This window comes from Ostrea edulis, chromosome 8 (assembly GCF_947568905.1).
Source record: "Ostrea edulis chromosome 8, xbOstEdul1.1, whole genome shotgun sequence".
Classification (NCBI taxonomy): domain Eukaryota; kingdom Metazoa; phylum Mollusca; class Bivalvia; order Ostreida; family Ostreidae; genus Ostrea; species Ostrea edulis.
In genome coordinates this window covers 25,358,946-25,376,179 of record NC_079171.1, presented here as the reverse complement: position 1 = coordinate 25,376,179, position 17,234 = coordinate 25,358,946, and the positions used below count along the sequence as shown (strand labels likewise).

Here is a 17,234-nt window from a genome sequence, read left to right as displayed (position 1 = left end):
CGTGAAAAACATTCAATCTGCTCTGACACTTCCCCATCTAAAACCACACTATCAATCTTTTTCGGCGTATGGTCAGCATCGTCGTTATCAATCTCTTCCATCACGATCGATTCGGTATCATCATTGTTGCACACACGTTCATTATCATTACATTCTGTAAGCTTGCGTATAAATACGCTTAATGAATCGGTCATATCGATCATTGGGTCATCATCGTCAGATATGTCCATCAATGGATCGTCTTCGTTAGAATAGCTAGCAGTATAGAATCCCCTACGATATGTATCATCATCGTCGGAATAGCGACTCCACGATGGTTCGGCATGTTCGCGCGACTGCTGATCAAAATCGTCAACATTGGTATCATCACCACCACTACTACTACTACTACCACTACTAGTCCAACCAACCGATGAAGTTGAACTGGACCGTGAACGATACAATGATTGAGGACTGGTCAGAAATTCAGACGGCGCATCAATTTGTGAACTAAGTGTTCGCTCACGGGTGGGACTACCATAATCGCTAACGATCTGTACACGAGGTGTTGTAAGATCATGGTTTGATATATCAAGCGATCGTTGTTTAGTATCATCGTATTCATCATCATCATCATCATACTGACCCAAATGAAGAATGTTATTATTAGCACTGCGATAGATACTGGAGGGTTTGAAGGAAGATTTCGTATAGACATATTTTGGCAATCTTCCGTTTTGTTTGGTATAATCATCCGATTCATATTCCTCAGAACTAGTGTATGTTTTTTTTTCACGTTTACGACATGTTGAATCACTATCGCTTGATGGCTCGTAGTCCGTCAATTGAACACCATCATCGTCGATATTGTCATATCTTGATCCATTATCTCCCCAAGTCGGTAACTGTCCCGATCGAATATCTAGTTTCGGGTTGTTTCGACGTGGTGATTCAGATTGTATTGACTCGAAAGTATAGTCATCGTCTTCTAAACGACATTCTATTATCGATCCATTATGTTCAGAGATCTCGTACTGCACGTTAGATGTGTCAGACTGTGGGGTGGATGGATCGGGTCGCTGTGGCGATCCAGGTGATAGCGGTTCGGAAAAAAAATCGTCGTCATATGTAAATCCCGATCGACCAGACCAATTCTGTTCAAATGCATCATACTGCCGGTCATGTACGTCAGGCTGTGGAGCAGGTGAGACGGGTCGATATATTGATGCAAATGGTGGCGATTCGGAATGAGGCGCATCGTCAAAGGTGATTCGTGACCGCATCGATCCATTCTGGTTAAACACATGCGGGTTAGATATGATAGGCTGTGATATAGGCGGGGCGGGTTGTAGAACGGGCTTGTTTTCAGTTATCTCAAAGTAACTCGAGCATCTTTTTTTTGCTACATTCGGTATTTCTGTATCATCACCATAACTAATTTCAGACGCAGTACGCTTACGTTTGGGCTCCACATTTATTTTAGACCCCGGTTCGTTTTTAGGTCCCGGTTCGTTTTTAGGTCCCGGTTCTTTGTTAGGTCCCGGTTCTTTGTTAGATCCCGGTTCTTTGTTAGGTCCCGGTTCTCTGTTAGACCCCGGTTCTTTGTTAGGTCCTGCTTTAGTTTTTTTTTTATGTTTCCATTTATCAATAGCAATCGACATGTTGTTAATTAAAACTTTAGTGTCTTCTAATTTGCCTAGGTTAAGGCGTTTTGCATTCTGCTCGGATCGTGTATATTCCATCGGCTGCGCAATTGGTTCAGTTTCTTTATATGCATCGCGAAGTATCGAGCCTTCGGACACTTGTTGTGATGCAAGTTTCGGAATAGTTTGGTTGTAATCATTTATACATTTGTCGGTCTGCGATGCACATTTCGAAGTAGTTCGGTTGTAACCACAAGTACATTTGTCGGTCGATAGCATGGTGCCTTTCTTACCAGTTCTAAGCAATTCTTCTTGATTCGCAACATAATAGGTGTTGCAAAATGTTATCGGACGTTGTTGATTAACCGGTCTACGATGTAAGTCAGCATCGTCGCGTGTGCTGCATGTAACGAAATCGTCATTGTATAAAGTAGAATCCGTTGTAGCCACATTAATTATCGATCGTATGATGTGCTCTATCCAATCATTAGGAAGATCGAATATAGTTTCAGTAAACATATCTGCTGGCGAACGTCTAGCTATATTTACAACCAACATCATCGCTATCTCCATACTCATTATCTGTTGCCATTTGCGTGCTGCCGAGATGGACGACATGTATGTCACGTTTGATGGATTGGTTACACCATGCTTTCCCATAATTATGCCGGTACGTTCATGAGATAATTGATTCGGCGAATGTATGGTTATCACACGCTCACCAGTCATGTCAATATATGAATGTGTAACCCACACGGTATTGTCAGTTACCCAAGATAAATATATCATTGGCATGCGTGATTTAGGTCCGGGTTTTTCGGTAGGTATTTCGATATTTCCATCATCAAATATATAAATACGATCACTGTAATCGTGGTGTATTACGCTTAAACATGCTTTGTAATACCCCACCCAATCATCATCCTCTACACCCACATTATCTATCATTACTGTGTACGGATGTATAGACCGATCGAAAAAAGATTGTTCTGATGCTTTGGGAGCGGTTGTATGCATGGCATTCAAATTCCATACAATATCTACATACGCATTTTTGAAGAAGTCGGTACGATCGATGTTTGTACTATAGAATTCGTCATCTATAGCTTGACCAATGTAAAGCACTTGATCCGGTGGCGCATTATCTAATGTGACGACAATATCATCTTTCACTCTTTCGCGTTCTTCACTATATCGTTCATTACTTCTAGGATTCGGTATATCTGCAACATAACGATCCACCGAAGGTTCTACCATAACCGAGTTGATTATAAGAGATGATTGATTTTCATAAGCGATCACACGTTGATATTTCATATCCGATGGATATATTTTCCCAGTAATGATAATGTTAAAGAAGTCTCGCAATACGCGGCTGTAGCTTCCGTGCACTAAAGATATCGATTCCATCATATCACCAATTAAGTTAATTCTACAAAGAGTTAACGCTATTAGACACGATAATGGTCCACACATTTGTGTACTTCCTTGGTTTATTGGCGATATGAAAAATATGGTGGACGTTGGTGAGAAAACTCTCTTCACTTCTCCCAAATCAATACTCGACGAAGTACTAGAGTATTGTACCACATCATACGCTCCATTGGCGAATCTCCCATGTAACACAACGAAATGTGCATTTTTATGAAAAAACACGATGTGGTCGCGAATATTGTTTTTAATCTGCACTCGTGTATGACTTTGCATAATGTCGCTATGAACGATAAATTGGGAATGTCCATAGTTAAAGTTCAATATTGCAGCAAACCGACTAACACTATTGGCAGATTGTTGTTGATTTATAGAATTACAAGTTATAGCTTCCGTGATAGCTATATTTCGTGCAAGCCGGTCTGTCGCATCATCGGCTCGCAAGACTAACTGCATATCCGACGGAGGTATTAGCCTTGCCATTTTGATTTCTGTTTATCCCCGATATCTTTTTCCAGTTCGATGCTAGCTCGAGCCTAGTTCCGTAACACATTGTTGAAAAGTACACACTCATTATAAAACTAATAATAAGATCGTCACTTGTAGTTCTGGTCTTCTTGCCAGAGTAAGTACGCGACGAGTCATCCATACTAAATGTTTGGGCTTGAAATTTAAATCTTTCCATCAGTAACAGATTTGATGATGTTGTACCACCTAAATGTGCCCATATTTTCACACGCCTGTTGTTACACCGGTTCATAATATGCCAAACAATTTGCGTTTTATTTTGATCCAGCCGATATCCCGGCATAACGGTATTTTGTGTCGTCAAGGTCATGGGATCCCTGTTGGAAACGCCACCATTCGGAACGCTATAATATAGATACGATCGGTGTTTAACATTTTGATCCATATATTTCGATATCATGCTGTAAATACTTTGAGCACAAGCTTGTGACGAGTTGTTTTCTAGTATTATGAAGTATTGTGGTTTAACACCTCCATCGACATATTTATCAATGTGATCTATAGCACTCAACACCATCTTAGCGATATTGGTTTGAACGTTAACCATATCCTGCACTCTATTGAAAAGTTCTGCCATGTACAACACGATCGGTGTAACATTCCCGTTATGTTCTTCTACTCCAACAGCACACAATCCGTTACCCGACTGATCTGAGAAGTTGTAGCTCGGATCGATGTATATGTACACATACGACGGTCGATGATTAGTTGTACATTCGTAAGAACATATGTAGTTAATGAAATTTGCCGAAAACTGTTTGACGATTATGTCTGTATCGCTACGATAAAACTCGTCTCGAGTGTTAACTAGGTCGGTCATGGTCACGATACCCATTTCGTCCGAGTACATCTTGTTGCTACCTGTTAAAACATCGGATACCAGCTTGTTGGTGAAGTCCAAATTGATGTGTCTGGGTTTTGAAAATATTAGGTCTCTGCAACCACTCTGTTTAATCGCAAACTCCATGTGATCATCAGATCCGCAGAAATAATTAACCATGATGAAATTGATCCCGCTATCTCGTTTAGTGAGTACGGATATGCAGTTTAATAACATTTTCTGAGTAGACGCTGTCGGACTGGAGTATATTCCAACCTTACAAGATTCTTTATGCGTCAAGGCCAATATCGAATGGGTGATTCTAGCACTAATCGTTAAGGCTTCGTCTATATAGCATACTTGGGGATCTGGTCCGCGAATTTCGTTCCTACCATGAGTAGAATCGAATACCGATGTGGTATTTCCTGGGTACACCATAATAAAACTGCAACCTCCTTCGTCTCGTTTTATTTTGTATTCAGCTCTTTCCACCAGAGCCCACTTGGCGAGAAACACTGTGACTTCCGAAGACATGCGTTTTGCATTTCTGAGATCCTTCGATACAAACATGACTTTAATATCCCTGTACGATGCTAGCATTGCTGATATTCCCAATGAAATACAAAATGATTTACCATGTCTACGAGGTATAATTTGCATGTGATGTCTGCGCGTATACATTGCTATGAAATGGTCGATGTCATACGTATCCATTCCAATCATGGGTGTGAGAGCCATAACGAAATGTTTGAGAACCCCAGGAGTTGTCGATCTGATATAGTACATCAAATGTTCGTACAGCGAACTCTTTTGAAAGGCTTCGAACAGTTTTCCATCATCTCTCATTAGATGCGTGGCGATATCTAGAGGTTTTCTATGCTTTTTAATTTCGTTTAAAATATATAGCATATGTTCAACATTCCCTTCGAATACGTTGTTGTCAGACTCAGACGCTTCGTTTTCTTCTGCATCCATATCACAATCATCATCGAATGGGTCTCTCATATTTGGTCTCGTCACATATTGCGTACGATACGTGGCACCAATGGTCATATTGGAAGGGTCGTGCCAGACCATTGTAGATAACATGTATTTCTCGTAATGGTTTTTGATTGCGGTAATGCACGTATCTACGTACGACATGTATCCCCACATTAAATCGTTAGCACATTGTTCTCCATCTGAATTTCTAATGAACGGGATACCATAAGTCCCTCGAGGTGTGGTCAAGTACCGCATATTTACAAAAGTGCGTGACTTTTTTTAACCAACAACAAATATATTTCCAAAAGATAAGTAATTTTATTTCTTCTAAAACAGTGTATAACTTACATATATAAAAATACCAATCATTACATGTACGAAGGGTTGAATTTATCATCCAGTCCAAGATGGGTGATGTTCACAGTAGCTTTAATTTCCACGACAGCATACAAGTCGGCACCACTATCTTTGGCTTTAACAAAAACGCCGTCCGGTGCCGATAAAATTCTCAGTTTGACAAGTTCGTGCGAATCCTGTTTTAGCGTGTGTATCAACTCTCTGTCTACAACAATATCCGAATGATACGCGAGGAGTTTAAATGTGACAAAGTACGTGTCGTCGTTCGTCATCATAAACTGTCCTTTGTTGAGAAGTTTGAATTTGTTGTTGATGAGAAAATACTTGACTTGAGATAGTAAGTTTTTGTCAGATATAACCTTCCCTTCCTTCGCTAGGTCCGAATCGATTGTGGTTGTAAAATCGTCGAACGAAGCTTCGCATTTTTTCATGTATTCCAGAGATATAAGATCGCTCGGTGTGGAATCACTGATGCTATCCAGTACCGCAAAGTCTTTTTTTATCACCAGTTTGCTGCTAGCATTGATATTCCTGAGTGACGAGGCGGTGAGTTCGAATGGATAAAATATCACTTGACCGGAATGTTTTTGTCGAACTGTTCGCTCATAAGGTTTAACATTTCTATATCTATATTTACCCAGTCTCATATAAAAACGTCGCCTAAGTGCATTGGTGTTGAAATTTTCCATTATTTATCTCAAAGCGCATATACGATATTTGCATCAAAATAGTGAATATCACCAATTGACAAAAATGAATAGTCTAAAGTTATTCAATGGCTTTTCCGGACCGCAACATACGCGAGGTCCGTCGTATACGGATTCGGACATCGATAGGTTCGACTACAACGACCCCATGTTAAGGGTTCAACAATTACCCAAACAGTTGTACGTGGAAGCGAGAACGCACGATAAAATCTCGATAAATGACTTCGCGCCTCAATTAACATACTTGGTTGGTCACTGTTACCTGTATCACACAACTAGATCTCTAGCCCAAGATCCACTAGGTTGCGCGTTCGCTATTTCACACACCGAACTAAAACCTGAGACCGTACACGATTTCAAGTGGATGGTGAAAGTGGACACCACTCCTCCAGCAACAATCACTGTACCGGGAGCAGACACCCCTGCAGTTTCATCCGTCATGATTGCATTCACAGCAAGTTGGCCCGAAATGGCCCTAACGATAGGGACAGAAATTGATACACAGTTGTATCAGTATTACAACGACATACTTAAACAGATGGCGCATATGCGCACCCCGGATAGAATTTACCACCACATGGAAACAGCATTGGATGCTAAGGTTGATTACAACCAAATCCAGTACATATATATGATAGAGAGGTTTCTACAGATGTGTAACGCCAGCGCACACTCTTCGACCATATCTCTCATTAGCGGAGGATTGATTCAGGCCACAGAGACATTGTTCAATTCGTCTCCGGATATAAGTACTCTACCCACAACTTGCGGGACTAGGCACAATTACAATAATGCTGACTACTCCCGCGAGCTCACCTTGAATTACCAGAGGAATACATTTGGTATGAATAAGGTTGGTACCAACATGGGGCCTGTAGCGTGGGTTAGACACGCGCTAAACGTTTTCGAGAGGAACACGTGTATGACACTGACACCGCACAGACGACCCCATGTGATGTCCGAAGGTACGCGATACGATATAGACGGAGTTATCGTGTGTACCAAAGAAATCATCGACGTGATATCAAACAGTTCCAGCATCGAAAGTCGTCGCGGCACACTTGTTCAACATCGAGGAGAAACTCAGTTCTCCAGTGACGATCTAACCCCTATGACTAGCATGGCTACGGCCACATCTCTTAAACGAAATGGTGTAGGGTACGATTTTAAACCCGAGGAACACATGAACATCAAGGTAACTACTGGTGACACAGACAACTTCTTATTCCTAACGCATAAGAAGAATCGATACCTACTGGCAGAAGTCCATATTGGACCAACCAAGGTTGTCGAGAATATGAAGCATGCCAAACTGGTACACAACGCTTGGTATGACGAGTTTGTACCCACCGGTATCATATTCAAAGACTGTTATCAGCTGAACGGTATCAGTGCACACCACGTGCCTCAGGAGACCGTATATTACGATATCGGTCGAAATGTTCGTCACACACTATCCGTGTCTCACGCAGCTAGTTTCGTGCACTCCGTGATGGATGGCTACGCCTCTTTAAACAACAAACCCGGCGTCCCTTGCAACCTGGTGCCATTTCCGCATAAATCTTGGAAACAACATACTAAAGGCAATATCCCAATTTATTTGTGGAATGTCATAGTAAACAGTGGAGGTGCATCTACAACATTTCCGTTTGGACATCTAGCCACAGCACCCGCGGTTAGACGGGGTACTAATGCACACAAGATGTATTACCACAACGATTACATGATCGATAACTACTACATGAATGCATCAATTTTTCTATCCAATGCGCGCGTATTGTACAACACAGGAACCGCTTTGCTTGGAATATCAAGTCTAACATTCCTGGCAGTCAACACCCGGTTGATTAATCGTCACATGATGCAAATGATTACACCTACGACTAATGGTTGGTGCGGAGAATTCGGTAGAGAGTTTAAAAACAGTCCAAAACATTTTGTTACCAAAATGAAAACGGCCTTGATGTCGATGATAAAGGGACTCGAATCTGATCGCGCCGAGTTGTTTGTTTGGTTGACCATAGGACTAGAAAACAACGCCAGTAATCTACGACAACTATTGGCTTCTGGAATCAACCCTGGAATCGGTGTGAATTTCTTCAAACGCCGTTACGTCGAAACGCACGGTATGGTGATAGCTCAACCAAATGCCCTGAATATAATCCAGGCTATGCACACAGCGCACAAACAGACATATGCAAACGGCGCCAAAGTCGATAAGATCATATATTCAGGGAAGTCGACGTTCGCTCCGAATTCGCTCGGAACACCGTCCGTCAGATCGTCGTCCGCCTACAAGGTCATGACTCACGGACACGACGCATCGATGGTATTCGACCCTAATGATGCAAACCACGTCGACATAATGACCGACGTATATAGTGGTAACGATAGTACATACCAGATGAGTAAAATGTTTTTCCCTGTGCTAGTGAACCCTATGCAGGACAGTTACATTTTAGAAAGAGGAACGAGTCCGCTAGGCAGATCTCCTCTACAGTTTGACTCACAACAGAGTTTCGATGATGGTTTCTTCAACCACGCAGTGAATGATTGTCTGAACCCCGAATGTTTCACAACAAATCTAATGTGTGACAACATGCGATTTAACCCCAACATTTTAGGTTACGGACCTGATATGTTCAAGAAAGATGGTGGATTATTTTATCCGTACTGTAATTTCGTACCAGAACGGGCTACGATAATGCGGGAAGTTAAAACGCACAACAAGAATGTCGAATATGCTGGCGGGAACAATAACGGTTATTATCCAGGGAAATATTCAGGGACAGGATGTTCGCTCACTTCGTGGTCACCAATCAGATCCGACGCCATCGCATGCGCTTCTGCCAGAAAATGTGCAACAGACACTCAGCTTTTTACATCTAATCATAATATTAATAACAGTAATGCGATCCTTCACTCAGCAACTGACAATTTAGGTCTATGCTTTGCTTATACTGGATCCACAATACTCCAAGGCTTGGAAGCTAATACAAAAGGAGACTTTTAATCTGATAAGATCATCGATTGTGTATAGTATTTCTTGAACAATTATGGAGATTTTTAATACATCTTACGCTAGCGGATCATACCTAACGTCGCAAAATGACTTTCACAAGTTCGACAATAGCAACGCGATGCCCATGCTGAATGCCGATACAATGACATTCGATAATGTGAGCTGCAAATATGAGGATCTTTTCATCCCTGCACCAAAGGATGCTAGTATCTCTTCTGACAGATTGTGTCAACTTAGCGTCGACTATTTAAATGCTGGAAAGGCGTATTGGCGAATGGGCGACCATATCTTAAGAGGCCATGATGTTAGAATGGATACGAGAACGCAAGTCACCATTCGACATAGTGGAGTGGAAGTGTTGCGTGTCGGAAGTATCGGTCACATATTACCTCCATGCCCAAAACTACAAATGGAGAATAATAAATGGGATAGCCCCAAGTGGTATTTTAAAATATCACAGGTGGATGACGATATGTACTCATTACCATTAGTCGTGTCTCAAGTTGAAGTATCGAACATGAAAGAGGATAGTGATATGTTACACCGCGCAATGACCGACTACGTGAATAAGTATAGTGCAAAGAATTACAAGTTATTGGACAAGACTACATTCAATAAAGCATTTGCGAACGTACCGATCAAGTCTCGTTTTGCCAAAGTTTTAACTCCTTGGCATTTCAAACAGATATCGGTCATAGATAGCATTCCCCAGAGAAATAAGTTTAAGATTCTATCACGAGTGTCTCCTCAAACGGCGTACTTGGGTCAGGCTATGAATGTCAATCCCGGAGAGAAAATGCTGATAATGTGGTTGTAACATTTTGTTTGTATGATGTGAAGTATTTTACGTGTGCTGTTATATTTCGTCGTTTCCCCCCGAATGATAATGTCATTTGATCACATTGTTACATTGGGCATGTTTGTAATATTATTGTTTTATATTATTTATAAACATATGCGTACTGCGATTATTTTATTAAATCTGTATCACTCCAAATATACCAGTATTTCTTAGTTTTGGTATCAACATGGAAAATAGGTCTATCAAAGTTGAGGCTACCGAAGCATTTATCAAGGCGGTGAATCCATCGATAACCGAGGATTTTGGGTGTGAATTAACGTACGATGATGTCGGTAAAATGATGGTTCTGAATACCGTCGCACAAGGCAATCGACGATATTCATGGCAGATCGCGGATTTGTACAAGACTACTCCGAATATCGAATATGCTTCAGACCCACTTATGTACGGATCAGGACTGGTCGCGAAGTATCTCACGGATATCCTTGAGAAATGTAGAATATTGAACGAGCGCGTACCAATAGAAGGCTGTGTGGGCGAAAGTCAATGTTAATTATTTGTATATTATTTATAAATGTGAAACTGTTCTATACCAATGGTAATTATATGACTTTTACAAGTGTTCGGTGCAAGTTTTACAATCAAGATGAAGTGTCACAGACTGCTAGGCTTGGTATGCACGTCGATACTTGTTGCAATATCGGCACTAGTGTTCATTTTAAATATGTTCACGGAAGTATACAACACTCAATTGATTTTCACCACGACTGAACACAAGTGGTTCCCTTGTCGCGGTGCGAACATCGTTATAAATTGTGCGCCTAACAAGGATTACCAATTGTTCAAAAAGAACGAGAGTACAAGCGTTAGAGTCGGTTGGGCGTTGATGATATCAACATTGGCTAGCGCACTAACATTCCTGATTCGATACACTTGCTTGTGGAAGAAGATTGAAGACTGGGTGACAAGTGACGAGAATGGCATAGATTATACCAGATGGGTGAATTTAGCAATAAACCAGAGCATCAAGTACGCGTTCATGTGTCACATGATTGGATCTATGGGTGTGAACGACTGGGTTTCAAACATTTGCATAATGGCGCTAGTTAGATTGTACCCAATATTCGTCAACAACCAAAACCGTCTAGGAAACCGAATTTTGCTAGTATTGACACAGTTGGGAGTATGGGGCGTTCCAATATGTAAACTAGCAACTTCGTACACTTGGGTGAACATGGGAGGCATCCCCGTAACCGTGAGAGCCATCATTGGAGTCACTTCGTTCCACATATTTTCCATAGACTTAATCCAGGCTTTTCAGATTAACAAGTATAATCGTGTGGGGACCCATATTGCATACGACGTGTCTCATACATTTTTTGAATTTGGCGTAGTGTTTGCATATTGGTTCGCTCTGTTTAAAATATAATGTTGTACATTTTATGTATCCAATCTTCTTTGTATAATTTAAAGGTAAACACCAGTCTTGTAATATTTAGGATGAGACATTTTTTATTAATTGTACCATTTTGTATAACATGCATTAAAATAAAAAATTCATTGAAATCGTATGATTTTCTCATTATTTCTGTATATCACATCATAATAACCATCATCGATACTCTTAGTGATTAAGAGTTTAGAGAGTTCGTCTTTGGCATACATGTTTGGAACTCCAACGATGTTTGCAAAATCGACAGACATTATTGGAAAGAAGTCTAATTCCACAGGTCTGACACCCTGAGTTTTACCAGATGTCATGTATATAAGAATCATACACAATATACAACAGTCGTGACTAGTGCGATCATCCGATCGATCGTTATCGCGCACTTCCCGATCGGCATTATCACGTTTAGGTTCACGTTTGATATCACTCGCAAGCAGATCTACGTAATCGAGGAAGTGCGATTTGCTTATAGCGTCATGTATGCTTCCATTATACAAGCCGGGAGCTTGTGCTATACACATGTATGGTAGCTGGTCTAAGTCTGCACCGACACCCCTATGTTGAAAATAGCAGTTGTGCCTTGTACACGGCGATGTGAGGTGCATGATCCAACCTTCTGGTAATTGAATGTTGAATAGATTTCCCAGATACGCAATTCTTTCAACTAATCTTCGTTGTTCCGGAATCATCGCTCTAATGCACTGTTCTTTGGTATATAGAGGTGGTGGTAAAGTTTGAGCATTGTTGGCTGCGAGTCCAATATCCATCGTGAATCGATTTATAAATTCTTTCGTGGCACAAGCGGGTGGTGCTATATCCACACCAAAATAAGGGTCGGCATTCTGCTTGGCTTCGATTTCTTCCAAAGCCTGCTTAAAGTGTAATATCGATTCATTAAGATCTGCATGAGACGATCCTGCCATACTCGAAATGACCGTGGTGGTAACGTCTGGTGTGATACCCAACAAGTCCGAGTTTTCCACAACTATCGCATGATTACACGTTGCCGCATTATACATATCTACAGCACTTAGCAAATCCTTAGTCTGATTCTCATCTAACATCATTTCATCGTTTATATCCACATCCATATCACAAGACATTTTGTTTGTTTTCTATCAATTATATTTTGGTCACAAAGTATAGTACAATACATACATAATATATACATCAACAGAGTTCAAAGCAATCGCGTTTAATGACAGTAATCAGTTAATTCATAGTAGTCCCAGGTTTTAAAAATCAAACGCGTTCGTCGATATTGAATCTCATGGGAATCTTAGCTTTTGGAAACATCTTGTCGTAGGTAGCCTGAAAGTTTTCTGCGGCAAGCTGTATTGCACCATCATACTCCCCAATGGATGCATCTACATTCGTGTTCTGGAACTGTCTAAATCCAAGTCCATAAGATGTCGATGGTTGAGACCTAACCATCCGACGATTCGATCCAACATCTACGGTGTCCATATCCATATCATCGATGGGTAGACCAGCATTTTGTTGAATCATCTGATGCTGCTGTTGTTGTAGCTGTTGTGGGAGTTGTTGCTGATGCATCTGGTGCTGCTGTTGTTGTTGCTGTTGTGGAAGTTGTTGCTGTTGTGGAAGTTGTTGCTGAACCATCTGAGGATGCTGTTGTTGTTGCTGTTGTGGAAGTTGTTGCTGAACCATCTGAGGATGCTGTTGTTGTTGCTGTTGTGGAAGTTGTTGCTGAACCATCTGAGGCTGTTGTTGTGGTAGTTGCTGCTGAACAATCTGAGGCTGCTGTTGTGGTAGTTGCTGTTGCTGCTGAACCATCTGAGGTCGGCGCTGAGCGGTCTGAGGACGGGTCGGGGGTCGTTGCTGCACAATCTGAGGGTTCTGTTGTGCGGGTTGAGAATTTTGATGATCGGGTTGAGTGTTCTGCTGCATATCGGGAGGGCTCTGCTGAATGTCCCGATTACTCTGCTGAACGACCTGATTACTTTGCTGAATCTGTGGCGATTCCATCTGACCAGGTTGGGTTTGCATAATTAACCGGGAGTCTTGCATCGGTTGAGACTCGATGGGTCGATCGATCTGAGCTGAATCCATCTGATAATGGTGATCCATCGGTCGTTGTCGCATTCGCATCTGTGGTTGCATCTGAGGTCGCATCTGAGGTAAACGATCTTCGTACTGATCGATATACATATCTTCAATATGACCCATTCGGCTTACCGGACGCCTATCCATGTAGGATCTAGGGTATCTAGACTGCAAAAATGCAGATCTACGGTCATCTTCCGGTAAATCTATAGGTCTAAAGTGATTTTGCTGAAATTGGGTAGTTCCGGCGGGAACATATTCTTCTGCATAATATCTGGGTTGATTGTACTCTCTACGAACCATTTTGGCCTGTGGGTAATCGAGATCGTAGTCCGCCGATCGTTTGTTAGATCGGATACGATCGTACCCGAATTGTTGAGGCCTAGGGATCGGTTCGTAGAATTCTGGATGGGGCAATTCTTGCGCCATGTAATCGTGATAGGCTACACGTCCAACATTCTCGTATTGAGGAGATAATACTTTTGTGAGCATAGCGTCTGGTCTGCGAAATGCCATGGTTGTAATAATTTCGGGTTCGGGTTCAATGTTAGAATCAGCTGATGCTGTTAGGTACTTTGGTTGTAATATGGGTTGACCGTACTCAGTGCTATGAATTCGATTCAAAGATAATTTTTCCTGCCGCAAGGGATATCTTAAATAATCCAAAATATACACAGAAATGTAATGGCCGTACGCAACACTGTTAGTTCCATTATACATGGGTTCGTGCGAAATGTTATTAGGTTTTGGTATGAATTCGATCTCTGTACCCATTCTTGCCGGAACATTCACTAACGCTAGGTGATCAACTGTACACATCTCAGTATTATGCGATAGACTAACGCTGCTGAATATATTTTTGAATAAATCATCGAACGATGTTTTAGATTTCTTTCTTTTGTAAAGTTTGTGCATTTTCTGTATAGCTTGCAAAAATGCCACTCTGTTGATTACGAATTCGACGCATATTCCCGACGAGGTATCCCTTACTTTATAAATCTCCCCCACTCTATCAAGCTCAGCATCGTGATCCACGGTAATAGGTATCTTATTGCTCCGCATATAGACGGTTAGTTGTTTGGCCATGTCATCATCGATGTGATATTTGCCGGGAGGGTTTGGGCACACATATTCTTTGTGAGGACATTCGTCCCGACACCGTTTGTAAACATATGCTCTACAGTACAAGACTCTAACAATCTTATGCTTGTTCATGATTGAAGCGTTTCGCTTATTATATCGTGCATTTTCTACACAAATATATAACTAATAACTGAATAATTTGTTTGATGATACATGTTTTTTAATTTGAGTATAGCGACACAATAATATACACACATATGATAAGTTCATTTCGAATATATAAGCAAACGTTCAAATTGTATACAATGCATAAAAGAACCACACACCACAGACTGCTCCCAAGAGAGAAAAGTGATGGTCGCTAGCATATGTGTTTCTACTATCATAATCCAGTTCCTCGTACATTGTTTTTTTGTCCATAATTCCAGTAGCGAGAGTGCTAAAGAATGTCGATGCTGCAAACAAGATCCACATTGACACCAGGGGATATTTGGCTATAACGATAGTTTGTATACTGATGATTGTGATTACAGACATGCCAATTAGACACATTCCGAATATCGCCAGTACGGTGGCGAACATACAGGTACTGAGGTCTTTCAATCTAAAGCTTGGGCTGGTCAGAGCATAGTCTACTGGCAATTTAATCATTCCGATTGTGAAGAACGACAGACCCGATGCGATGGTTGGGTGTGTTGCGAGAATTGTGGGCGCGGAGTCTTCGTGTGGTAGGTAGATTGCCGTGAGTAGAATTACTGTATTCATGAACATGGATACGATATGTAGTAGAGCGCCTCCAGAGATGGTGTCTAAGAACGATTTGTCGAATAGCGACTGTGTATACTCGGCGGAAGACTTCGTGATGGTATTGTTGGTATACAACACATCGAGCATCTTGAATACGTCTGTGTTTCTAAACTCGTCATCATCGCGACGAATGAGTGGGAAGATGGCGAACATGGCAGTATACACGGCATACCAGCACGCTACTATGGCGAAACACACGAACATATCTGTTTTGTAGGTGGTGTCATTTTTAGCAAGTGATGGTAGGATAATTTGGGCTGCCGAATACAAGGATGTAGCTAATCCTGCGAATCTCCATACTCCGGCAATCAAGCTGTAAGGGAGTTTATATAACATGTTTAGAATGACTCCGGCCGCGTAGTTCATGAACATCACTGGTAGTATGAGACCGGTGATCCATTGTATCGAGATTGGTGATCCCCACGGGTAGTGTGTGCTGGTGTACACAATCCAAGGCGTCAAAACTAGGTTCCCCATGACTATGCGGACCATGTATCGCCTCATCTCCCACATATATCCGTACCCGGTGTTATCTGGGACGAAAACTTTAAGTCCAGCTGCAAACGATACAATTGAGCATACGATCAGGGTTATCGCTTGGGGTTTGTTGGCCGTCGATAACATGGTGACATTCTGGATGGTAATCATGGGTGGTACAATGGCAAAAAAGCATATTACTCTCAGCCATGATGCTAAAATTCGTCTGGATGAACCCTTGGTGCGGGTCTTGGGTGAGGTCTGCTCAAGTTGACTCTCCACATCCAGCTTTAAGGTACTATCTGCATTGACGTAGCGAATCTTGTTAATGCACATGATGTAGCTTTTGATGCAATCTACCAAGAACTGCTGAATCTTCATACCCAAGAGTAATGTTTGATTGTGTTTTTTTTAATATACGATTCAAATATATATAGTTATACGGTATTAAATGTGCAACACATTCGATGTTTGTCCGTACCCAATCTAATCACAGTGACTAATATCTCGAACTCGTTCAATCTTTATGAATACAATAGCTGTGGAGGTTGCCCTCCGTGCCGCTCTAATAATATATATATATATACACCGTCAGAGAATTGTCCTCCATAGCGAACTGGAGGGTAGCTCATTTTGTAGTCTACCACCGTTAAATTGAATAAAATATTTAGTGTATAACTCGTTTAATAGAGGTATATGCATGTCATTTACATTTGTCGTCTCACTTTTTGTGAAACTAGTTTTCTAACAACACTTCTATCATATCATATGTAACAACAGATATTAACATGGCGTATATAACAGCGTACATGCAAACAACATACAATCGATTGATGATGATTATTTTCTCAGATGCAAATATTCTGCTGTAGTTCATGATCAATACGAATGTTCCCAGTATATTTGGCAAAAACATGGGCCAGGTCGTTACGAGTAAGATTCTTTTAAACAGGATTATATACGCAAACATCACATCTGATGCCATACAAACGAACATGGCGGCAATCGCTGATATTAATGGGATGATGGTAGTACCCGTAGCGTTCTCACACTTTGGAATGATACAGTTGTACAGTG

The 17,234-nt window shown here is 41.3% G+C and overlaps 1 protein-coding gene across 1 annotated transcript; it reads right to left on the bottom strand.

Annotated features, from left to right (window-relative positions):
- Positions 1-12,965: 12,965 nt before the first annotated feature.
- LOC130049637 (putative uncharacterized protein DDB_G0271606) lies at positions 12,966-14,306 on the bottom strand. The gene has a single exon (XM_056147510.1). The coding sequence runs from the start codon at positions 14,304-14,306 to the stop codon at positions 12,966-12,968; it is 1,341 nt and encodes a 446-aa protein (XP_056003485.1).
- Positions 14,307-17,234: the final 2,928 nt, after the last annotated feature.